This window comes from Ovis aries, chromosome 19 (genome assembly GCF_016772045.2).
Source record: "Ovis aries strain OAR_USU_Benz2616 breed Rambouillet chromosome 19, ARS-UI_Ramb_v3.0, whole genome shotgun sequence".
Lineage (NCBI taxonomy): Eukaryota > Metazoa > Chordata > Mammalia > Artiodactyla > Bovidae > Ovis > Ovis aries.
The window spans coordinates 37,354,915-37,381,175 of NC_056072.1; the positions used below are offsets into that span (position 1 = coordinate 37,354,915).

The following is a 26,261-nucleotide window of genomic DNA, read 5'->3' on the forward strand; positions in this document are numbered from 1 at the left end:
GGCCATTGCCAGAATCCCCACAAGCCAGGCCCCTGAGGGGTGCTCTCGCCAGCTGGCCCCCGTCCACACCAGAAACGGCTGGATTGCAGAGGTTCTCTGTATATGGAGCTGGCTGAGTTCCCCTGGATGAAAGGCAGGCTAATATAAACTGAAAATGTTATTAATAAGCAGCCACTTAAGAATTTCCTATGACTTGCCAGTGATTTGGGGGCCTCTATGTGAACAGGGAGAAAAGCACAACTTGTTTTACATGGATTAGGGGAGCAGCGCAGTCCGTCTGCTGGGGCCTCGAACAGGCGCTCGCTCAGGTATTCAGTGAAGGGTTCTGGAATCTAGCTGGTCCAGGTTTGCGTTTCCAGTTTCGTAGTCTGGCGGCTGTGGGAGCATAAGTGAGTTTCAGAAACACTTTGAGCCTTGGTTTTCCCCATCTGTAAAATGAGGAAGATATTCCTGATTTCCATCTCTTACTGTGCTGTGAGGATTAAGTCAAGAACGCGTGGAAAGTGTTTTGCACAGAGCCTGGCATACACCCCAAAAATGTCCTTTTCAAAAGGAAAGTTAGAAATAGCACATCCCAGAATTGGAACCAAACTGACTCAATTTGCCCTGCTTCAGGGTGAAAAGTAGAAGATTTGGCATTCTAGACACAGCACACTCAGTAGTAACGGCCATAGTGCTTGGCTTCTCTGAGCACCACCTTCTCCTTCTGTGAAATGGCAATAATAGCCCTTGTTCCTCTGAGGAACCTTGGTAGATATTTTTGGCAGTTCACAGAGTTCCCCGAATTGAAAGTGCATGGGAAGCTCTGAAGTGTTTGATTAGTCCCAGGGTCATTATCCGAGCCTGTTTACCTTATTGTATCTTGGTAAGAAACTAAGGTCATCTTTGTGACCTTGAAGTGTTTAAAGCATGGTAAAATAAGTAAGCCTGAGGTAAAGATGGTAATCAAATTCCCTTCGTCAGTCCAGCACACCTTCAAGTATATATTAGGTGTTTAATAAAGACTCACAGAAGTGATTGGTTTGCCACCCATCTGTTTTCCATTGATCTGTTTCCATCCCAACTAAAATATATTAGTAGGGGCTAGATCAACTTCTAGCAAACAAGAACCATAACTATTTTTATTGACTTGTTTTACTTTTTGTCCCTGTACATAGCACAGGGCCTAGCAAACTGGCCCAGTCAGATTTCACTATAGCCAGCATAATGAAGGTATTATTTAATACCAGCTGTATTATTTAATACCAGCTATAGGTATTATTATTGGAGAAGGCAATAGCACCCCACTCCAGAACTCGTGCCTGGGAAATCCCATGGACAGAGGAGCCTGGAAGGCTGCAGTCCATGGGGTCGCTGAGGGTCGGACACGACTGAGTGACTTCACTTTCACTTTTCACTTTCCTGCATTGGAGAAGGAAATGGCAACCCACTCCAGTGTTCTTGCCTGGAGAATCCCAGGGACGGGGGAGCCTGGTGGGCTGCCGTCTATGGGGTCGCACAGAGTCGGACATGACTGAAGCAACTTAGCAGCAGCAGCAGCAGCAGCAGCATAGGTATTATTAATCCTAACAGCCACTCAGTGAAGTGGCAGAGATAGGGTTTGAACCCAAGGCACTGTGCCTCCAAGATCTTAATTCACTGCACAGTCACAGTATGCTATTTTTGAGTACTTAGGGGATATTCAATGCTTCAGATTTGGTCTCAATGGGGTTAGCCAACTTCTACACAGGAGGTAGTGACTGAACAAGTTCTTTGGCAGGTGGCATGGAAAAGAAAAGCAAACAGGGAGATATTTTGTGGAGTCTTACAATTCTCATTTTGAAGTCAGGAGGTGAGGAGTGTTACAATTCAATGTGTAGTTATTTCCTCAGAAACTGTTCCCCTGAGGGACTCATCTGGAAAGGAGGAGCTCTTGGAACTGAATCTGTTTAGCACCCAATGAAGGAAAAACGTACATGCCATAAAATCACAGTTAACATATGGACCAAGTGAAATGGAGGAACTGGTCCAGGCATAACCATTCCATCTACTTTGGTTGCTTCTTAGGAAGCTTGTGGGTCTGAACGCAGCTCAGGAAATCAGAGCTTCTCTAGATACTCACAGCCTTTCCTAACGGATGCAGTGATGCAGGTAGCAGTGTTGCCATGGAGACCCCATCAGTGGCCAAGCTCTTTCCCTTGAGGGTTCACTCTTACTACTCATCATGATGCTGAATTAGCTAGCTGTGTGTTTGGTAGGCAGGTTTCTCACTGGCCTGTGAATATGTTTACAGTAAAGCAAAAACTCCTTCACTTGGGTTGCATGTGTACTCTTGCACCTGCTGACTTGTCACCGTCTTAGACTCCTTTCAGTGTCTTGATAGCACCTTGATCTCTCTTATCTGCATGCCTTTATCCACCTGTCAGGAATACTCCTTCCTTCTCTTTTTGCCTAGCAACTTCCTAGTCAGCAAGGTGGTATCCTGTGCCCAGCATGTGCTAGGTGTTCTATTAATAACTGACCTAACAACAAAGTCACAAAACTGTTCAGTTTTTTATTTCTGTGTCTCAAAACTTATTTTGAAAAACTGCAGTGTTATATACAGTTAATAAGTATAGCATGATGAACTAACTTCCAGACAGCCTTCTAGAAAAGTCTGTTGCTAACATTTGGCCCTTTTATGCTGCTTGTTCCCCCCTCCCTCCGTCTCTCTCTTTTTTGCATGCACACCCACACAATGCATACACATATATTATTAGTTTTGCTCAACCCTTTGAAATTAAATGACAAGCATAATCCTTGACCTGTGTGTTTTTCAGCATTTGTCTCCTAGATAAGCACCTTCTCTTAAGTAACCTCACAAGTACTTGACTTTGAAATTTATGATCTAGCTCTCTGTGACTCTATTTTTGTGTCCCAGTCACACAGGGGCTTCTTACAATTTTGTTTTAATCCCTCACAATACCCACCAGAATGCATACTATATAATAGATGTACAGTGATTCGTTGTTTAATAAATGAAGCCGCCGGCAGCAGACACTTGGGGACAGTCCCCTCTTCCCCCTGGGCATTCACCTTCTCAGAGTCCTCTGACCCGTGGTTCCTCCATCCAAAGGAACTATCACTCTCTAGCCTGCCTGTTTGGCATGTGGGGTGGGCCACAGGGGTGTAATTCTCACCCAGTGACTGTTGGGAATTGGGTGGGGGGTGAGTACCCCTGCCTCTTTGATTCTCTAGTAGGCCATCTGTGAAGAATGTTCTAGACCATTTTCCATAGCTTCTCCACTAAATGAGTCACAGTTGCCCAGAGCTGCAGCTGCCCATCACCCCTCCATGTGTTGGCATCGTTCTCTGCTCTGCATCCCTTCCGCAGTTCCTTCTCAGGAGCTTGGGGATCACCTCCCAACCTTCTTTATGTTCGGAGCCCTTTCCCAGATCTGATTCTGGGGAAACCTGATCTAACACGTGGTTCTTCCATTGCCGAGACATCAGATCCAGAAATCAAAGTCTGGTCAGAGATACTCATAATATGAAAAGTCATCCAGGAGGTTTAATTTAAAAGAAAAAGAAAATGTTTCCACTGCCTAAAAAATCCCAAGATAAATTAGTCCACAGTAGGGCACCGTGTATGCTTCTTCATGGAAATATGAATTGACATATTAGAGGAAACAACTGCCACTAAAAATGATCCTGTACCAAGTTGGGCAGCGCCTGGCAGGGATAATCTCCTCTTGGTGCAGATGGCCAGAGCCGCTGGAGCCCAGACAGAGGGCAGGGAGTATGACGGGCCAGACAGCGGGCTTTGGCTCTGCGCTCGCACCAGCCTCGTACCCAGCTGGCCCTGTCACGGTCTCCGCCCTTGAGCTTCTGTGTTGATTAGGAAACCGTTTTTCCTTTCTCACAGAGATAGAAATCTTGCTTCCAGACATGGCAAGTGTCAAGGTTCATGCCTGGGTCCCTCAGTCAGACTGAGTGTTTCAAGAAAGAGGAAGAACGCAGTATTGTGGCTGGGGGGATAGGGGGTGAAGGAGCCAGTGAGGCTGCAAATAACAGGATATGCTGACGTCTGGGTATCAAGACAGGGAGATAGGAAGTCCAAGGCGAACGGAATTCAGGAGAAAGGAAGAGCTTTCCTTGAGCCCACTGAGATGGCCTCTTCCCCCAAATCACAGTGCTTCAGTACAGGCAGGGGCTCAGCCGCCTTGGTCACCATCTTCCATGCCTACAGTGGTGGAGGAGGGGAGGTCAACACATGGCCTCCTGAGACAGTCACTCCATACCCTCCCCCATGCCACAGCCTCTGCTTGCCTTTCCTCTGCCTGGAGAACTCTCCCTGGTCTTCCCCAGAGCTGGCTCCTCCTCTGTCTTGCCATCACAACTCACATGTCGTTTCAGTGGGGAGGCTTGTCCTGATCCATCCTTGGCCCCTCTCCCATCTCCTTGTTTGCTTCCATCATGACAGTCACCACAGTCTGTAAGTGGCAAGTTTATCTATGTGTTGACCTTACTGTTGTCTCTCTCCTTCACTTGACTTGAAGCCCCATGAGGTTAGAAATACTGTCTGAATCCCAACATCTCTGTACAAGGCCTACAGTAGATGCTCCATCACTGTTTGCTTGGATGGTTGGACAGGTAATGAGAAGGATGGAAATATGCACGCAGGAAAGAAGGAAGATTTGACCACTCTCCTAAAAAAAAGGCGATAGAAAGAGCTTTGGTCTTGGAGTTGGACAACTTAGGTTCTAATCTGTGTGACTTCAGTCAAGTTGCTTATGAGTTTGTAGGATCATATGTGTGAAACGGATACAAATGCCAACTATATAGGGCAGCTGAGAAGGAATAAAGGCGATGATAAACTATGGAACAAAATGACTGTTATAAAACCTTTTGTAAATGTAAGAAATTGCATAAACATTAGAAATATACCTGCCATCCCCCAGTTCCCAAGCACATACTGGAGTCAAGGCCCTGGACGTCAGACTTGGCCTGTGGAGTCCTCCATCCTTCCGGGACACGTTCCCCCTTCTTGGAACATCCTCATCTCGTTTCGTTTCAAGCCAGCCTCCATAAGCCTATTTCCCACCTGCCTGCCTTCCTGTCTTTCTGACCCTCCACTGTGTTTCTGTGCAGCACTCGGAAGGAGGGAGCTAAAGCCTTGTCATGTGGGTCATGTGATCATGTGGCCCAGGCGATTTTGGAGGGGAACAGCCAGTGTTCTTGGTGATAGCTCAGTTTTGACAGTTCTGGTGTACTCATCATGGGAGTATCTCAGTGATACCCATTTTTCTAAACAATTCTTTTTTGTTGTTTTTTTTGTTGCTGTTCTTGTTTTTTATGTAGTTGTTTTCTTTGGCTGTGCTGGGTCTTTGTTCCTGCATTTGGACTTCTCTCTAGTTGTAGTGAACAGGGACTATTCTCCGTCTGCAGTTCGTGGACTCCTGATTGCAGTGGCTTCTAGCATACTGGCTTCAGCAGTTGGCGGTGCCCGGGCTTCGCTGACCTGCAGCGTGTGGAATCTCCCCGGACCAGACACCGAACCTGTGTCTCCTGCATTGGCAGGCGTACTCTAAACCACTGCACCACTAGGGACGTCCTCTCAGCGCTAAGTGAAAGCAAGCAGACCCCACTTCCAGTTCTTACCAGCTCGCTTACACAGCACGGTAATGGCTTTTCTGCTAAGAGTGCCCGCTTCTTTTCATTCCTCACATCCAGGCAGCCTGCAGCCTAATAAAATCTCTCTTCACTCAAAACACGTATTTACCTGTTTTCTTGGTCAAACAGATAAGGTGGGAAAGGTGTTCCCAAAGGTATGAAACGCAGAATAAGTTTTGGCTCATCTTAGGCCAGTGTCTTGCATGCATGTGAAAAGCTGGATGTTTTTATTGGGAACTTGAGGGAATGGAGCAGCAGAGTGGACTGAGGAAGCCAGGCTCCTACCCAGCCCCTCAGAAGTCTGGCCTGCCCAAGACACCCTTTAGGTGGTTTGCAGTGACGTCACTTACCGCACCATTGAGAGTCTGTGACCAATATACAAAGACACAATTCAGAGCCAGGGCTTAGTGGTTTTAGATTATCCATGACCCATCTCTCCCTACTTGCACAGCAAATTCAAAGTTGATAGCTGTTGAAATCCGGTTTTCAGATTTCTTTTTTCTATCTATCTGAGGGACCCAGCTTAACTCTGTGATACCCTTAAGTATATAGGCAGTTCCCACGTTGCCTTGTGTTCTCTGCACTATGTACATAAAGTCTCTGATCCTGCTACAGGGCACCAGATCAGAGCAAACCCACTTATCTGGATTGAAGAATGCACATCTTTCTGCCGAGAGTGTTGTGTGTCCATGTGTGGGTGGCTCTGGCTCATGGCTTTTTATTTCAGGCCAGAGTCTTGTCTCTCGGTACTCCCTGATAGCGCGCACACATAAATGAAATCTGGTCTCCAGTTCCTTCACATGAGAGGAGAAGAGGGCCCGCATCTGTTTCTGTTCAGCAGTGATTATCTCTGGGATTGTGAGTGTTTGAATTATTTTTTTCTTCTTCTTGCTTATCTGTAATTCCTGATTCTTTTCTACATACATTATATGTTGCTTTTCTTTTTATGATAAGGGGGCAGTAACATTAAATTACGATAAGGAGAAAAAGGCTTACTCTTTTCCTCTGGTTAAGAGTAAAAGGAGTGATTCTTGTGCCTTTAGTGAGCTGAAGTCATGGAAGAATTTAAATACCAAGGACACATCTGTTAATTAGCAAAAAGCTTTGGAGGCCTTTGGGGTATTTTAGCCCTCTGTATTTTTTTATTATTATTAATTTTTATTGGAGTCTAGTTGCTTTCCATAGCCGTCTGTCTTTAACAAAAGTATCTTTCCCACACCTGATCTCAGCTGCCTGAGACATTGCTGTATTGAGCCCAGAACTGTGCATTCCTTATCCCCCACTTGATTTGTGTTGGGACTGAGCCCCCTTTAAGCATTCTGCCCTATGACCCTGTGCATAAAAGTGACCTGAACCTGTCTGACCATGAATTTGGCACAGGGAAGCCCATACCCCAGGGAAGGAAGAAGGCAGGATAGATAGCAGGCTGGCAGTGAGAGGCACTGGTTGATGACTGATATGGTCCTGCCTCTCAGCAGCATGTTTTCACACACATGCCCCAGTGGTGCCCACCTGAGTGACAGGTGGGCTTAGTGATACAAGAGTTTAATACATCATGATCAGGACAGTTGGCATAGATGCCTTGAGACCACTGGGAATGTTGGTAGAACACTCAAGTTTCCAGACCATCCTCTGACTCAGGTGCCCCCTTCTAACTGGGAGGATTGCTCCAGAAGCATGTCTTCCAAGTGCATGTCAGATTGGAATGACATGGAATGCTGGTGAAAATGCACTTCAGGGCCCTGTGTCAGGCTTGTCAAATCAGTCATGGGGGTACATCTCTACACCCTAGGCATCTCCATGTAATGTCTTAGAAACAGGGCATACAATTTCCCATGACCAGAATCATCATCATCATCTGCAGAGTTTGATGATGAAGAATTATCTGTCTCTTTGAAGTCATCCAACAGCCTCTGTTTTTTGTTTTGTTTTTTTTTTGTTTGTTTGTTTGTTTGTCTTTCTGCCATCTCTCAAATTATTGGGCACTTAGTTTATATTCTGATAATACTAGAAATGACCTTGAGCTGTCCTGGAAAGTATGCTGGTTTCCAGATTTGTGTCTTTGGAACCCTTGAGATGTTCAGTTCAGTTCAGTCACATCCGACTCTTTGCGACCCCATGAATCGCAGCACGCCAGGCCTCCCTGTCCGTCATCATCTCCCGGAGTTCACTTAGACTCACATCCATCAAGTCCGTGATGCCATCCAGCCATCTCATCCTGGGTCATCCCCTTCTCCTCCTGCCCCCAATCCCTCCCAGCATCAGAGTCTTTTCCAATGAGTCAGTTCTTCGCATGAGGTGTCCAAAGTACTGGAGCTTTAGCATCATTTCTTCCAAAGAAATCCCAGGGTTGATCTCCTTCAGAATGGACTGGTTGGATCTCCTTGCAGTCCAAGGGACCCACAAGAGTCTTCTCCAACACCACAGTTCAAATGCATCAATTCTTCGGCCCTTAGCCTTCTTCACAGTCCAACTCTCACATCCGTACATGACCACAGGAAAAACCATAGCCTTGACTAGACAGACCTTAGTCGGCAAAGTAATGTCTCTGCTTTTGAATATACTATCTAGGTTGGTCATAACTTTTCTTCTACAGAGTAAGCGTCTTTTAATTTCATGGCTGCAGTCACCATCTGCAGTGATTTGGGAGCCCAAAAAATACAGTCTGACACTGTTTCTACTGTTTCCGCATCTATTTGCCATGAAGTGATGGGACCAGACGCCATGATCTTCGTTTTCTGAATGTTGAGTTTTAAGCCAACTTTTTCATTCTCCTCTTTTACTTTCATCAGGAGGCTCCTTAGCTCCTCTTCGCTTTCAGCCATAAGGGTGGTGTCATCTGCATATCTGAGGTTACTGAGATTTCTCCCGGCAACCTTGTTAGGACCATGAAAATGGTTCTGGAGTTTAGAAGAAGGTGGAGCTTAAGAGAAGTTGAGCACAGGACCTCCTGCTGTCTTATCAACTTGGGCAGCTCTGTTTCATATAATGAGTTTCCACATGGGAGTTCTCTTGCAAAAAAATATTTTCCTCTCCTTAAAAAAAAAAAAGGAAGGATGAAAAAGAGAAGGGAAAGGGGAAGGGGGGACAGGGGGAAAGACTTAATGATATTTCCAATCCTACCCAAACCTAGAATCCTGCAGTCTATGACTTGAACTTGTCAGCATCGTGTGACACTGAAGACTCCTTTTTTGCCTTCATCCTGTCACTTCTCACACAAAAGGAGACGTTGTGGTTCAGGGTTCAGCGTTGTAAATAACCTGTCAACATCTCAAAGGTGAGACACCGCCCCCCAACAGACAAACACCCCCGATCCATTTATAAGGAATTCTTTTGCATCATGGTCGGTGGGTTCATTGGTATAAATCATTAGGCATTTTGCAAATGATTTGGTCACTGATGCAGATGACCAGAGTACTTTGAGTCAGTTGAAAGGAGAGCCTTCATCTGCTGGTCTTGGGTATGTCATGGAAGAGCCAATTGTGGCTTCTGAATACGAAAGCGAATGAATTCATAGCTGCCACTTTAGTTGGGGGTGGGGGGTGGCAAGGGTTGTTGCTGGGTAGATGGAGGGAGAACGGAGGATGCAGGAGCTCTGCTCTCTGAATCATGCCTTATTCCTTGGAAACCTGTCATTCACAAACCCAATTATGTTCAGGTAGAATGTCAACTCTGACAGAATGAAACCAATGCACGCTTTGTGTGATTGTTTTTTTTTTTTTTAATGAAATCCTGCTTTACTAGCAGGTTCTATCTTCATAAATGTCTATTTAAAAAAGAAAAAACCAAAACCAAATCATTTATTTCCCCACGCACTCCTGAAAAGCTTTAATCAGTGTGTTGAAAGCAAGAGCTCTTAGGTGTTGCTTGCATTTTGCCAAGAGGGAGAGAGAGACTTGAGAATCAAGAGAAATCCTCTTGGCTTTACCTCTGACCCTCTGCACCTTTCTCAGCATCTAGGCCTTGCCGTTGCTCATTTGTAAACAGGAGTTATTAAATTAGTCTCTCCAAAGGCTGTCATGGAAGCACTCAAAGGTTAAAAATTCTTTGCAAATAAAAGTGCCTTGCCACAGCAGTGCCTGTTAATTATAAATGAGGAATGGAAGGCAGACAGCTAACGGGGAAAATACATAAGGTCCTGATGGTTTTGATTTACCTTTTTTTGTTGTTGTTTCTTTTCCTCCTCTTTTTTTTTCCTGTTTGGTTTTGATTTTTCTGAATGTGTTTGTTGTCGAGCGAAAGGCTGCTCTCCGGTGGGAATGAGGTATGCCTTTCATAGGGTATTAATAGGATTTGGGGGTCAGATGGATCCTACTTTGCATCTCTGTTCTGCTTTGTTTTCTTCTCTGGAAGGTGGAGGTGATAGTTCCTTTCTTGGAGGACTGGTGTGCAAATCTGAGCTCATGGGTGTCGGGTGGAAGTACATCACATGCTGTGCATTTGCTCCTGTGTGCCCCTACCCAAGCCCTGCTTGCCCTCATTTTGCCTCACCATTCTATCTTTGCATTGCACTGAGCAGCTTTCATACACTACTTGATTGAATGATGTTATTTTTTTGTTGTTGTTTTTTGTATGTTTCTCCCCCTCTAAGGATATAGATTCTGTGAGGGGAGGGGTCTTTGTTTCTTTTGCTTGGATATCACTAGTGTCTAGAGCAGTGCCTGGCAGATGGTAGGTACTTGGTGGTTACTTGTGAAATGACTAAAGAGGACCCTTAGCCCTCTCCCTCTTTCTCCTCTGTTCAGACTTCTATTCAATGAGACTCATTATGGATCTGGTTCTTTTAATTCTCTTTCGCTTTTGTCTTTGTTCCTTCTTCTGGAGCTTCTGTTCATTAGACTATGTCTGTCCAGCACTAACAAGTGTGCTCTTCCCGGCCTTGCTGAATAAATGAGTTTCATTGATGAGTATTCTAGAGACTGAATTTAGACAAAAATCTCTATACATTTTGTTCTAAAACTGTGACTTGCTAGTAAACCATTAGTCACCGAAGAGCTTCCTAGACTTGCTTAAACATAGGGAGACTGTTTTCCCCTTAAGTCATACACTGACATAAAAAGTTCTAGAGGGGGGAAAAAAAACCTTGACTGCTTCCCAAGACCCCTGACTTCTTTACAGTAGGTGATTAATTAACAAGTTCCCATTAAAATGAGCTCAAACTATTTTTAAAAGCAACAGCCAAGATTTGGATAAAACTTCTCTGAGTTTGGAGATGCAAACCAGATCCCAAGGTACATTCTCTTCGTGGATATGTTCAGTCAGATGAAAAGCAGGAAGTAGAAGAATCTGACAAGCCTCACTTGGCTGGACAAAACTGATTTCGTTTCTTCATGTACATTTTGGTATCAAAATTCAGGCCATTAAAAGAATAAGGACCAAAAAAATCCCCAACTGATCATCTCAATAGATACAAAAAAAAAAAAAAGCATTTGACAAAATGTAACACGCTTTGTTGATTAAAAATTCTCAGTTACTAGCATAGATGAAAATTTCTTCAACTTAATGAAGAAAAGTTACCAAAAAACCCTACAATTCTTTAATACTTGATGGTGAAGGGTTGGTTGCTTTCTCTTATGATCAGGAACAAGACAAAGAGACCACTTAGACATTTGCAACTTAAGATCACTGGAGGACCTAGGCAAGCAATAAGACAGGATAAAGAAAAAAATAGGCATTACCTTGAAAAGGAAGGAATACAATGATCTCTATTCACAGATGACATGATCTTGTATATAGAAAGTCCTAAGGAATACACACGTTCGAAAAGATGGAAATAAATAGAAAGACATTCTTTGTTCATGGATTGGGAGACTTAATATTGTTAAGATAGCAGTACTCTCCAAATTAAAGATTCATCACAGTGCCAGTCAAAATCCAAGCTTAAATTTTTGCAAAAATTGGCAAGATAACCCTAAAATTTATAATTTATAGTGCAGATGTCAGGGACCCACAAAAGGTAATATATATATATATATGTATATATATATATATATATATATATATATTTAAAAGAAGAAAATTGGAGGACTCACACTATACAATTTCAAAATGTACTACAAAAGAGCAGTAATCAAGACAATATGGTACTAGCATAAGAAGAGACATATAGACCAAAATATGAAATGAAGTTGAGTTGAGAGTCCAGAATAAATCCTTATATATGGTCAACTGATTTTTGACAAGGCTCAATGCAAGTGAATTGAATGGCGCTGGGACACTTAGATAGCTGCACAAGGATGAAGTTGGAGTCCTATTTCATACCATATATGAAAAGCACCTCAAAATGGGTCATAGACCTATAAATATGAACTAAAACCATATAATTCTTGGATGAAAATACAAGAGTAAATCTTATGACCTTAGGTTCCTTAAATATAATACCAAAAGCAGAAAGAACAACAGGGCAAAAAAATGGACTTCCTTAAAATCAAAAACTTAGGTCTTTCAAAGGACTTCATCATAAAGGGAAGACAGTCCACAGATGAGAGAAAATTTTTACAAAGCATATATCTGATAAGGACTTGTATCCAAAAAGTATATGAAGAATTCTTTCATTTCAACAATAAAAAGGCAATTTTAAATGAACTAAAGATGTGAATAGGCATTTCTCCAAATAAGATATACAATCACATAAAAGGATGTGTAACATCATTAGTCATTAAGGAAGTACAAATCAAAGCCTTGGTAAGATACCACTTCACACCCACTAGGCAACAATCACAGAGAAAGACAATGACAAGTGTGACGAAAATGTGGAGAAAATGGAACACTCATTCATTAACGGTGGGAATGTAAAAAGATGTAGATATTTTGAAAAATAATTCAGCGGTTCCTCAAAATGTTAAACATAAAGTTACTGTATGACTCAGCAATTCCATTCCTAGGTAAATACCCCGAGAGAATTGAAAACATACAGAGAATTGCACATAAATAGAATAGCGTTATTCAAGAGCAGTGGAAACAGTCCAACTGTCTACTGACTGATGAATAGATAAACAAAGTGTAGTATATCCATATAATGGAGTATTATAATGCAAGACATGAAAGATTGACATGAGCTTCTGCAAGAGTTTATCTTGAAAACATCCTGCTATGTGTAAGAAGCCTGTATATAGTAAAATTCCATTTATGTATACGGTAAGACTATTTGTAGTAAGATGCCATTTATGTGAAATTTCCAGAAATTTCCAGAACAAGTAAAACCTTAAAGACAGGAAATAGATTAGTGGTTGTCAGGGCCCAGGGGAAGGGGAGGGTGAGAAGTTACTGCTAATAATGCACTTGGAGTTTCTTTTGAGGGTGAAGAAAATGTTTTAAAATTAGATAATGGTGGTGCTTTTATATCTCTGTAAATATACTGAAAACCAGTGAATGGTACACTCCAAAATGCCAAATTTTATGGTATGTGAATTATATTCTTCACAAAGCTTTTGTCAAAAAATTCAGGCACATGGCAATTAGAATTCTGGGCTGTCTCACCACTTGTATAAGGTGCTCCTGAAACTAATCCTAAAGGTCAGAGTGCAGGTAGAGCAGCTTATTTTCTTAAAATCTTTTTCCTCCTTTACTTTTTTCCTCTCTTTTTACTTTTTATTTCACTGGTGGAAGCTAAAAGTGCTTTTGTGTTGCTGACATCAACGTTTTTATTGCTTCATCATTTTTGTAGCCATGGAAAAGGGAACAGATGGTAATCTTAAAAGAGAAATGTTCAATTTGAGGGAGAGAATTGTGTCTTTGGCTGCTATCTTTTGAAATTATTCACATGCATGATGCTCTTGTACATTAAAAAAACAGCTACCAATGTGGGGTAATTTGGGGTTTCTAATTAGAATTTCAAGCCCACAAGGATCTTCAGTGGAGATGAAAATGCCTTTCCCAGCAGATCTTAGGGTCAGATTTGTTTTGTTGGAAAAAAAACTATTTTTACTCTTCTTAAGGAAAATCTCACCTGCAGTTTTTTTTTAAAAACCACTTTCTTTTCCTAAGGTCTGGAAACCTTTTTAAAAAAAATGGAATGTTGTCAGTATTTGTTAAATCTCCTGGTAATATTTCTGGTCTGACTATGTATGGTATCTATTTAATTACTATTCCAGTCAAGGAAATTGTGGTCATGGTGCATATACAGTGTTCTACCTAGTAAAATAAAAGGTATTTTGACTTGCCTCTTGGGGTACTGATTTAGAAGAAGAGGTTGGCATCCGTGTTTAAATGTCCTTAGCATGCTCACCTGGTGGCCCCTGACTTGAGTTCAGGAGCTTTGCAGGTACTCAGGGCCACGCCTTCTACAAAAACAGGTGGGGTGTGGAACACTCCTTTAGACGCTTTTGCCAAAAGCCAGTTGCCAAGAAATGTGTTTATGGTTTGGGATCCAAGGGCTGGTGAGTGGCAGGCTAAGTGAAAAAATGGTTTCTTTTGCCTTCCTTCTCACCTCCGGCCTTTGCTGCTTGCAGGAAGATCTGCCTGCACTGCAAGTGCCCTCAGGAGGAGCACATGGTGACGGTGATGCCCCTGGCGATGGAGAAGACCGTCAGCAAACTCATGTTTGACTTCCAGAGGAACTCGACCTCGGACGATGACTCAGGCTGTGCCCTGGAGGAGTACGCCTGGGTTCCGCCAGGACTGAAGCCTGAACAGGTACCATTCTTTCTCTTCTTCTTCTTTTTTTTTTTTTTTTTAAATATTTATGTATTTGGCTGCACTGGGTCTCAGCTGTGGCAGGGGAACTCTTAGTTGCAGCTCACGGAATCTAGTTCTCTGAGCAAGGATTGAACCCCGGCTGCTGCACTGAGAGTGCAGAGTCTTAGCCTCAGGCCTACAGAGGAAGTCCCGGAGATACTGCTCCTGATGGAAGGGCAGTCATGGGCTTGGCTTTTCCCATGGTCTCGGCCGTTGTTCCTCATTCTGGTTCAGAAGGAAGAGCTGACTTTGCTAAGTCTGGAAGATGTTGCTGTACGGGAAGAAGACGTCTGGGTCCCCACTGGGAAACCAGGAAGAGAAATGAAACTGAGCTAATTCATTCTACATTTCCATTGAAGCTGTTACCAAAAGATTTTCTAAAAACGTCTAGAAACATTAGGTAATGAAACTGCATTTTTGGAGAGGGAAGGGGTGTCCTACATTGGCCGTCAATCTTAATGTTAAGATTCTTTGTAAAAGAGAGTAAGGAAATGAGGATTTACCTAGTGATCTGATGCTGCGCTGAAAAGTTTGACCCAGCTTGACAGAGAAAGATACTGGTACTTCCTGAAACATTTTGGCACTGCTTGCAGGCTGTAAATACTGCTGGCTTGGTTCAATGAACTTGATTTCTTTCTCTGTCACTGCATTTCTCTCAGTCATATACAACCGCCACTTTGCATTTCTTGGTCTTTGGAATTTTCTCCTGTCCCAGCCTCCTGTTGGGTTAGAAGCCCCTCCCATAAGCTGGATACTTTCATGATCTTCCTTGTGCATCTTTGAGAGACAGGTTTATCACAGCCTTAAGTGTTTGACCACTATTCCCTTCCTCTCACATAGAAAGGTTCTTTCCCTGGAGATCTTCTCTATGTCTGGCAATGTTGTAAAGCTTAAAAAACCCTGAAAGGTTAACTTTAGATGTGATGCTCTTAGAAAAAAGTTCTTTATAATGAGGGAAGACCCAAAAATTCACCAAGAACTTGAGGATGGGACCCTGATAACATCTCCTTGGTTAGCCATTTCTCATTTTTCTTCTTCCAATAATGAGGTTGTCATTTGACAGATGGAATCGCAAACACAGAGCCAGGATTTGTTTAAACAGCAAAGGATTGTTTAAAATTTTAATTAGTCACTAATACTTTGAAACTGCTCATACTTAAAAAATTTTAATTTTAAAGTTGATACTCAGATCTTGAAATTTTGAGAATCTGGAATCTTACTCTCAGTAGAATCTGAAATCTTACTTTCTCAAGGATTGGTGTGCAGGCCATTGATTTGAGTGCGAGACATTCTTTCCAGAGTTTCAAAAGGGTAAATCTCCAGGTCAGCCTGGTCACGACTAAGCCCATTTCATCCTTTTGTGTTCATCTTCCTATACCCTACAGGCATTTGAGTTTTGTGAACTCTATTCTAATTCTTACTAGGATGAAAATGTCTTAGAATGGAAACTTTCACAGAAAATAATCTCTGTGAGAATTGAAAGGAATTCTGTGTTGGGTTATCAGCAGAAATAAATAAGAAGGTTTTCTCCCAGGGGCTTCCCAGGTGGCACTTGTGTTAAAGAACCCACATGCCAATGCAGGGAGACATGAGACCTGGGTTCAGTCTCTGGGTCGAGAAGATCCCCTGGAGGTGGAAATGCCAACAACCCACTCCAATATTCTTGCCTGGGAAGTCCTGTGGACAGAGGCGCCTGAAGGGGCCTGGAGGGCTACAGTCCATAGGGTCACAAAGAGTTGGATGCAATTGGAGAGACTTAGCATGCATGCACATTTTCTCCCAGTTTGTATATTAAGGTTAAATCTTTATTTTTTTCTGTTTCAGTAAAGACTGTATTATTAATAAGTTGAAGAAGAATGAGAGTATTTGCTTGAGTTTGTCTGGAAACTCAGATGAGGTGGCGGGTGACTGAATATCTGTGTTTGACATCACCCTTCTACTGCCAGTACTTGAGCAGTGAGTTTTTACACCTTGATACATCTGTGAGCCTGTTTCGTTTTTCTTGCTAACCTCATTTCCAGCAGCTTCCAAGAGACCCATCCTTCTTTTGTTCACGTTGCTTCCTGCTGAACTGGGCTCTGAAATTCCAAAGTTAAGCTATTTTCAGTTCCCTGCTTAGGTAGATTCTTTTCTAAGGCCATTAAATATCATTCTGTGATGTCCAGATTCAGAGAACATTTTCTACTGACCTAAGAGAACAAACAGTTGCAAAAGTTAAAGGGCTTGGTGACATCCATCAATTCCAAAAATGATTGCTTACGTATTTTTGAAGGCCACTTGCTTCATCCGAAGTGAATATCTTTGGGGAACATAAAACATCTTTCTTTGATTTGTTTTGAAAGAAAATGATTAATGCTATTAAATCAGTGATTTGAATTATGTCAGATGACAGAGTATTCCCATCTCTTGTAATTGTATTTTTCTTCAAATGGTTTTCTCTATTCACAACACTTACTCAGACCTATATGACACAGATGATTATAAAGGAAATTGTTCTCCAGAGAGAGACTATCTTTTCAAGCTATTTGAAGGGCTCTATATGTGCCTAATAAAATATGAATCTGTATTAAAGGTGTTTCAAGGGATCATGTTGCATGAAAAAAACAGTCTTCACATTTTTAAATTATAAGATCTTTGAAAGTCTATTACTTATGGAACTGATTATAGGTTTAAAGATTTTTTTTTTTAAGATTGCCTGGTAGGTTTTAGAAAAACTTAAGACCCAGATACCTCTTACTAATAAAAATTCTGGTATTTAATATGATGTTAGTTGTCTCTGACTTGAGAAAAAACATTTTTCTATCAGGAGAAATTACAGTGGATATTAAAATGCTTTGTGCTGAAGGCAAAATACTCAAGACCAGTTAGGGTTCCGAGTAATGTGCTTTCATTTTTGTTAAAAACCTTTCATTTCATTCCCTGGTTGTGAGGTTGGTAATATACCTTCAGGTGACACTCTTTATTATTCTATTTCTTCTGAGAAATGCCTTCAGTTAAATAAAATGGAAACGGAAGCTACCCCCCTTTGAAAAGGAGGTATTCTTGAATATGGGCAGTTAATTTTATTAAAATCTACTAATTGCAAAAACCCAGCCTTCTTAAAATAGTATAAAAAACCATAAAGATAACAGTCAATGCCAGAAAAGAAAGGCTTCTAAGGTGTGTTTTTTAATGACCAGACTGAAAACTGATCAGAGAGGCTGCCAAGATCCTTTGTTTCTGCTCGCTCCGGGTGAGGCATTTAATATTATGCAGAGAGCCCTGCAGAGGCAGGACGGAAAACTGGGGTCTTCCTTGATGGCCCATCTGAGGTCATCTGTAAGGCTCCAATTTCTCTTCAGACTCCAGCAGGTCATTGTATGCGCTCTGTCTCCTAGAACTGCTCTGGGGAGACATTTATAGTAGATAATACTTTAGGAAGAATTTGGAAATTATTTAACAAGCTGTAAGGAAGGAAAACGGTGAGCAGGGGTTTCTTGCTGTCGGGGCAGTCCTGGGCATTATAGGATGGTTAACAGCATCCCTGGACCCCACCACCTAGTTGATGCCAGTAGCACTCACCACGCCCTCCACTGGGATGACCAGACCCGTATCAGAATACCATTCATTGCCCCTGGGGGATGAGCTGGGCACCCTGCTTGAGAACCACTGGGTAAAAGTACTGTTAAAACCGGGAGGACGTGTCAGCACAAGTGTGGCCCAATCCAGACAAGAAAAGGATGACTCAGTTGAGTAAACATTTATTTGAGTACCTCCCAGGTCTTACCTCTGGTATTACAGCTGCTGCCTTGAAACAAGGCTGAGTATTTGGCAGAGTGAGAAAGGTGATCCCACGCTGCTTGAGCAGAGGCCAATACTCATCGTCCCGATAAGTCAAAACAAGAATTGAAATGGTGTGTGGAGCAGGTTGTTGGGTGGATCACCGTTTGTTCTCCAAAACAAGAGATAGCATTCTCTTTCCGTAATGAGAAGACTTTGCTTATTGAAAAAAGGGAAAGAAAAGAAGAAAGAAAGCAGATAAAAATCACTCATAATTCTGCCAACCACAGAAAACTGTTTTCCAAAGTTTTTGGAATGTGTGTGGGCTTCCCTGGTGACAGTGAAGAATCTGCCTGCAGTGGTGGAGGCATAGGAGATGAGGGTTCGATCCCTGGGTTGGAAAGATCCCCGGAGGAGGGCATGGCAACCCACTCCAGTATTTTGGCCTGCAGAATCCCATGGACAGAGGAGCCCAGCAGGCTACAGTCCATGGGGTCATAAAGAGTCAAAAATGATGAGCAATTGACACTTTCACTTTCACTTGGAATGCATGTAACAAGAATCTATGTGTATAGGCTTCCATTTCTGTTTTGTTTTGGACAAAAATATGATGCTATCCATTTATCTTGACATTTTTTTCACTTCATGTATTGTGAACATTTTTTTCTATTTTTTTTCTGTATTTGAAAGTCGCTCAGTCATGTCCGATTCTTTGCGACCCCATGAACTATACAGTCCATGGAATTCTTCAGGCCATAATACTGGAGTGGGTAGCCATTTTCTTCTCCAGGCGATCTTTCCAACCCAGGGATCAAACCCAGGTCTTTTGCATTGCAGGTGGATTCTTTACCACCTGAGCCACCAGGGAAGCCCAAATTTCTGTATTTAGACCCCAGGTTGGAATAGGTGCATGCTGCTGCTACTGCTAAGTCACTTCAGTCGTGTCCGACTCTGTGTGACCCCATAGACGGCAGCCCACCAGGCTCCCCTGTCGCTGGGATTCTTCAGGCAAGAACACTGGAGTGGGCTGCCATTTCCTTCTCCAATGCATGAAAGTGAAAAGTGAAAGTGAAGTCACTCAGTCGTGTCTGACTCTTAGTGACCCCATGGACTGCAGCCCACCAGGCTCCTCTGCCCATGGGATTTTCCAGGCAAGAGTACTGGAGTGGGCTGCCATTGGAATAGGTGCATAGTTCTCTGTTAGTAGTTACCAACCTGTAGTGGCACCACTCGCCACTAGGGGGCATTTGGAAGTGTAGGTTTAAATAGGGGCAGTTATTGTCAAAATGGTTAGGGGGTTCCACTAGAATTTTGATGGGTAGGGGCTTGGGGTGCTAAACATTCTGAGAAGTACCAGGCCATCCTGTGCAAAGAAGAACTGATCCCTCCCAAATGCCAGGAGCACAACCATCAAACAGCCCTGAACTGAAAAGTTATTTTTGAACATACGCATCCTTGGTAGCTTTTCTCTATATTTAATAAAGCAGTAGCAGCCAGCATTCCTGTACACTTACCTGCTTCTCTCCTTCAGCACAATCCCTAGAGGTGGAGAGGTCGTGGGTAAACCCCTTTAAGGCTTTTGATTCATTGTGCCAGTTAGACTTTTGATTCATTGTGCTAAACTGACGTCCAGAAATGTTGTGAGTAGTGCATCCTCTGGGTGGATAGCTTTCATTGGGTCTGTGAAGATGTGGTTTTTCTCCTGGTGCTTCTGCTTGTGATCCTTGAAAACGTGAACAGACCATTAGATTGCTTCTCCTGAGTGAATGAATGTCCTTTTATCGATGTTTTGGATACTCCATGGAGAGTTCTCAGATAGGAATGTCTTCACATCTTTGGTCTCCCAATGTTAGTGATTTTACCTTGACCATAACCCTATTTTTGCACATAAACAATGGTTACTAGGTTATTTCTCCAGAACTCTCAACTTTCACTTCAGGCTGTTGCAGTAAGGATGAAGAGTGGATACTAGAAGTAATTGCCCAATTTGGGGCTTTCAAAGCGTTTTTCCATATGTGGCAAAATAGACCATCCAATATTACCTAAAAGATGGGAGTGAATTAGTTGGTTTAAAATACCTCTATGGGGAATATGTAAAATTCTTTATTTGGCTTTTAATGTAATGATTGTTACTCATCCATCAGATGTCAGATTAAATGTATTTCCTGAAGGAGTTTCTCTAGCCACCCCAGTCTTCCAATATAAGATTAGGTCCCAAATTCCCTGCTTTCCAAAAGTCCCTACCATTTCCTTTTCAATATTTTTCTTGCTTAGTCACTAAGTCATGTCTGACTCTTTCATGACCCCATGGATATAGCACCTCTCAAACTTGTTATTAGGTAACAGTATAATTATTTCTTTAATATTTGGCTTTCTGACTTTGCTATAAGATTCAGGAGGTCAGGGGTCTTATCTGCTTTGTTCTTTAGGAATTTCCTAGTGCCTGGCACTGTGCCAGGCACCCTACCAATATTTGTTAAGAGACAGGCAGGTGACCAGGAGCCTTTGCAGAACCAGTGATGTTCAGGGTTGCATCACACTGAAAAGATAAAGGTCTTTTCAGTGTTTTTCTACATAAAAACAGGATTATTTTGTATCCATAATTCCTGCTCCCTGTGTTTTTCTTAAAAACATACTCAAGCAGATTCCCCAAATAATCCCAGCAGCTTCAGAGATGTCTTAGATTCGAAAGGCAGGAGATGGATGACATGCGGGGAGGGACTGTGTTCCGGCACAGACTTGGGGCAGCACCACCAGCTCTAACACTCAGGGTGCCAGGAGCCAAGGGTCTGGCAGAAGCCCTCTTTATTTCCAAACCAGAGGACCAGTTGTGTCACAGAATCACTTGCAGAGTGCATTCAGAGACAGTGTGGTGGAAAAAGCCTCGCTCCCAGAGTCTCCTAAGTCTGGCTTCTGCTCCCTTTCTGACCTCAGAAAAGTTGTTCAGTTTCCAGGAGCCTCAGTTTTCCTTCTGAGGGTGATGATGATAACATGGAGACAATTATTAAACTTGCTGTGAACCCTTGTTTTGTGCCCACCACCATTTTCAACTTTACGTGCGTTACCGTGCTTCATTCTTAAAACGACATGATTTGGTCGTTGTTATTCCTGTTTTAGAAATGACTGAAGCAGGGCTCGGAGAAGTGAAGTAGCTTGCTCAGGATCACACAGCTGAGAAGCAGCAGAGAGGAATTCAGTGTCAGACACCCAGAGCCCAGAGCTGTTACTCTTTAAACCTATAGATCTAGCACAGGGCTGGTCTGGCCCCGAGTGAGGGAACATGTAGAAAGTTCCCAAGGCAGTGTCTGCACACAGTAGATGCTCAAATAGAACGACTGTCTCCTTATCACCCTCCTAGCGAAGCTGTAGCGAGTGTCACTGATCACTACTGCCCTGAGCAGGCAGCAAAAAGTGGGGAAGGAGCATCAGGCTGTCCACGTGGAGGATGGTTATGTCGGGTGGGAGAGGGTCAGCATAGAGCCAGCCAGAATCCAGGGTTCCTCCTCAGCCTTTTCAAAGGCTTTAAAAAATCATTTCCATTCTGCTGCTGCAGGAGCTGCTCTGCTCCCCAGGTTCTCTTCTGTGGGCTTGCTGTAAAGGTTACAGCTTCTTTCTTGTGAACTTCTGGGCACACTGAACCAGGTAAGTTTGGACAGGAGCCCAGGCGGAGCCACCTGACTCTGAAAAGTTCAGCGTCCAAAATGGGCTTTGGGGATGTCTGCTGAAGAAATGCACTCTGCCAACCCCCTTCCTCAGTCCCTGAGGTTACCTGTAGCCTCTCAGTGCCGAGATCGGTGAGGAGTAAGTTCCAGGGGCATTTTCTATAGACCATTCAGAGTGCAAAGAGAGCCTTCCCGCAAAGTAGAATGGCCTGTTCTGAGGATGCTCAGGTCATCCGAAGGAGTGGCTCCTTACTCTGCCGCTCGCAGCCTCTTCAGCAGCCGTCTCTAGTGGGCGGGCTTCATGCCAGCTTTCCACTGGACTGTACCCCCTAGTCAGAGTTGAAGCATGAATCACAGTGTGTGCTGGAGAACTCTGTGACAAAGGAACAGCAATCGGACTGTTTTCATTCCTTCCTTCACTGGTCTCCTGTGCACCTCCTCTGTGCAGGCACCATGCTAGGCACTGCGGACGAAACAGTAACCAAGATCGGTGAGGTTTCTAAGTGGGGCTGTTGGAGACCTGTCCTCTAGGGAACAAATGACTGAGATAATTGAACACTGTGAATTTTAAAATGATGTAAACAGTAGAGCTGTAAACATTTATTGAACTCTTGCATGCACCAGGCGCTCTCTTAGGTGCTTTGCATTTAATTAACCATGAAGAGTAGGTAACATCACCGACTCAATGGACATGAGTTTTAGCAAGTTCTGGGAGATAGTGAAGGACAGGGAAGCCTGGAGTGTTGCAGCCCATGGGGTCACACAGAGTTGGACACAACTGAGCAACTCAATGACAACAACAAAAAATGAAGGAAATACAGTGGCTCCTGTGGTCAGGACTGTGGGTCAGAGTGTTGGGGCGGCGGGGATTGGTGGATTTAAATTGATTGGTCAGGACCTGCCTTTCTGGGGAGGTGGTCTTCGAGCTGCTGCTGAATGATAGGAGGAAGCCCACCCTGCAAAGATCTGGCTGGTTGCAGAAGTTCAGAAGTGAAATGAAATCCGTACTCACTTTGTATCTGTGCTCAGAATTTGGAGAGGGCATTGTGGGTTGGTCTAGGGAGAAATGAGTAGGGCCTGTGCCATGCCGAGCTCTTGCCAAGGCAGCCACCCACTGACCTGAGGGCTGGGCAGCTCCACTGCTGTTCCTCACCCTGGGAAACCAAAGGCGCCCCCGTCACGCATCACCTTGACATGTCTTCCTGTGAGCAGAGATAAGGCAACACTGATTCCCCATTCAGAGGCGACTAGAGAGGGAGCAAGAGGCCTTCACCAATCCAAGGGCATAATGTATGCTTTATATACGTTTGTGTCTACCCCTTTTGTCATACAGCCTACCTTCTAAAATGTCAGCCTATTGGAGAGAGACAGATATGGTCCTGTTCACCACTGTATCCTCAGTGCTTAAAATAATGTCTGAGAGATTATTCAGTAAACAGATCTTACATGAATTAAGTCACATTTCATCCCCGTAGAAAATCCCCTTTTTTCCCACCGAATACCTTGCAGCTCAAGGGTCAGAGGCTTGACCAGGGTGCCTTAGCTCATAAGCAGAGCCAGGATTCACTCCAGCCTTCTACTTGACCCAGGACCTATTTGGGCTCCTCTTCCTACACCCCCCTCACCTCCATGGTGATCCACCCAAGACATCAGATCCGAGGAAGCTGACTTGGCATGTATTAGAGGCGGGAGCAGTATGTGTCACACTAGGCTCTTTCATTCCTAGGGGAGACAGATTGCTTTTCATCTCCAGGTAACCCTGGTGACTAAGGAATTCCTCTCTCCCCACCTCTGGTTTCCCCATCACTGCAGGAAGTAGCAGAGCCCTACCTTCCTGAAAGGCTTGTTTCCCTATCAGCAATCTCTCTATCTCTGGCTCTTCTCAGTCTCTCATCCTGGCTGGGAACCCACTTGGTGACAGACACATTTTGTCATCTTCTTCCACTGGCCCTCATGTTCCTGGTATGGTGTCTTCATACCTGGGCACTCAACAGTGATATTCATTGAGCAGATATTTATCAAGTGATAAGTATGTTCCACGTACTGCAGGAACAGCCATGAACAAACAAACAAGTGTCCTTGCTCTTTCGGAGCTGACACTCTAGTGGAAGAATCAGGCAGGTGAGCTATTGAATGAAGAATACTTTCAGTGTGCTGGGAAAGCAGTTTTTAAAAAGGGAGATGGTGTGATTTGGAGCCAGGGTTGGCAAAATTTTTCTGTGAAGAGCCAGACAGTAAATATTTTAGGCTTTGTGGGACATAGTCTCTGTCTCAAATACCCAACTCCAACGTTGTCATGTGAAAGCAATCAGACAACACATAAATGAATGGGCATGGCCATGTGACAATAAAACTTTATTAACAAAATCAGACAGTGGGCCTGATTTGACCCACAGGCTGTGTAGTTTGCTGGTCTCTGATTTGGCAAATCTACTTCTTCAAATGAGGTGACCAAAGAAAGCCTCTCTGAAGAGATGACATCTAAGCTGAGTTTGAAATGATGGTTAGGTTACCTAGATTCAGCCGTTCAGTGGTTTTCAAAGTCTGGTTCCCATACCAGCAACATTATTATCACCTGAGAACTTAGTAAAACATACAGATTCTCAGGCTGTGTCCCAGACCTGCTGAACCAGAGCCCTGGAGGTGGGCCCAGCATTCTCTTTCAACAGAGCCGTAAGGGGTTTCTTATGCAGGCCAAAGCTTGAGAACCTCTGCTCTGGGGTTCCTGAAAAACAAGAGTGTCGAAAGTACATGGAGCCAAATCTTGGCTCTACCACTTATTAGCTTTGTAACCTTGGGTGCCTTAACCTTGTTGTGTGTAAAATGAAGAGGCTTGTGCCCGAGTCTAACATAGCTGTGAAGGCTAAGTGAATTACTCTCTCAAGAGCCTAGGAGATGCTGACTCATAGGAGGTCCTCATGAATGGTAGCTGCTGTCATCACCACCCTCGTTATTTGGGTCTTCCAGACACTGATGCAGATTTGCCCATGGACAGCAACAGAGGATCAGCCCCAGCATCTTCCCTGTGGGCAAGATGTCTTTCATCCCCAGCTTGTTGCCCCTGGCTGATATCTGCTGAATATGGCCTGAATACAAGGCTGTTTGTTACAGGAGAATTGAAGATTTTTTAAATTAATGTATTTATTTTAATTGGAGGCTAATTACTTTGCAATATTATGGTGGCTTTTGCTATACATGAACATGAATCAGCCACGGGTGTACATGTGTCTTACCATACTGAACCCCCCTCCCACCTCCCTCCCCACCCCATCCCTCTAGGTTGTCCCAGAACACTAGCGCACCACTTTGAGTGCCCTGCTTCATGCATCAAACTTGCACTGATCATGTATTTTACATATGGTAATATCCATGTTTCAATGCTATTCTCTCAAATCATCCCACCCTCGCCTTCTCCCACAGAGTCCAAAAGTCTGTTCTTTACATCTGTGTCTCTTTTGCTGTCTTGCATATAGGATCAAGATAATTTTTTAAAATTCTTTGACTGGTCCTGCTTCCTCTGCCCCCTCCTTAGCCTGTTAACCCAGAAGATGGTCTGGTCCCTGCTGTTTGGGAACCATGAACTCTATATCTGTGACTCACCATTGAGCCAGGGCCGCAGTGCTGGGCACCCAGCTTTTCCATTCACTTTCAGGCTGTTGACAGTTTGTTCTTTTATGTAAGAAGCTATTTATACCAAGAGGGACAGAGGCTGGCAGGTGTGCAGGCATGGAGAAAACAATGACTAAGTAGTTCATCTCTCTAGGCCTGCTGGGTGGTTCTGGTTCATAGAGAGCAAATCTAATAACCCCTCAAAAAAACCCCACAAACACAATCATTAGAGTCACCAGCCATTTGCAGTGTCGTCTTCATTTCATTACTCCATCAGCACATGCTGAGCTCAAAATGGGATTTCATGGCTGCAGTGAGACGCACACCTCCCCACCTGGATTGGATTACATTTCTTCCAAGCTGCTTCTCTTGTGTTAGCTTTCACCGTCACTCACTCCAGAGTTCTTGGTGCTAGGTGAGTGGGAAGGGAAGGGAAGAAGGGAGATAGGAGGAGGCCTGAATGCAATCTCCTGCCACTCTCAGGAAGCCAGTCACATGAGCGACGCTCAGTTGATCTTGGCTCCAGACATGCACTGACGTCATCCAATGGCGATGGGAAATATGCCTGTCTGTGCAGCCTTCAATAAAACTGCCTGTTAATGAACTGGTTTTCAAAGGAGCTGTCAGAGGTGGGATTAGAACTTGGGTTCGGACTGAAGGGCCTCTGCCAGATGAAGTAAGCGACAGTGTGGCCAGATGCCCCCAGCAGGGCCCTCTCAAGGCTCGTGTGCAGAGCGCGAGGCCTGGAAAGGCCAAGGCCCATCTGCAAATGCAGGAAGGGAGACCTGCCACTGGAGGTCCCACTCTCGAGACAGATGGCTCCCGCCTTTACAGTAAGTGTGTACCAGAATCCTGGACATGGGGACCGAGCCCCAGGACTTTGACATCCTGTAGGAGTTCACAGCTGTGCACCCTTTCTACCAC

General features: G+C 43.7%; 1 protein-coding gene across 1 annotated transcript in view; it reads left to right on the plus strand.

The window, feature by feature from the left end:
• PRICKLE2 (prickle planar cell polarity protein 2) overlaps nt 1-26,261 on the plus strand; it is a 351,661-nt gene that overhangs the window by 235,533 nt on the left and 89,867 nt on the right. The window contains exon 3 of the mRNA XM_042236613.2: nt 14,082-14,265. Within this exon, the coding sequence (XP_042092547.1) occupies nt 14,082-14,265 (184 nt within the window). The remainder of the gene's footprint in view (nt 1-14,081; nt 14,266-26,261) is intronic.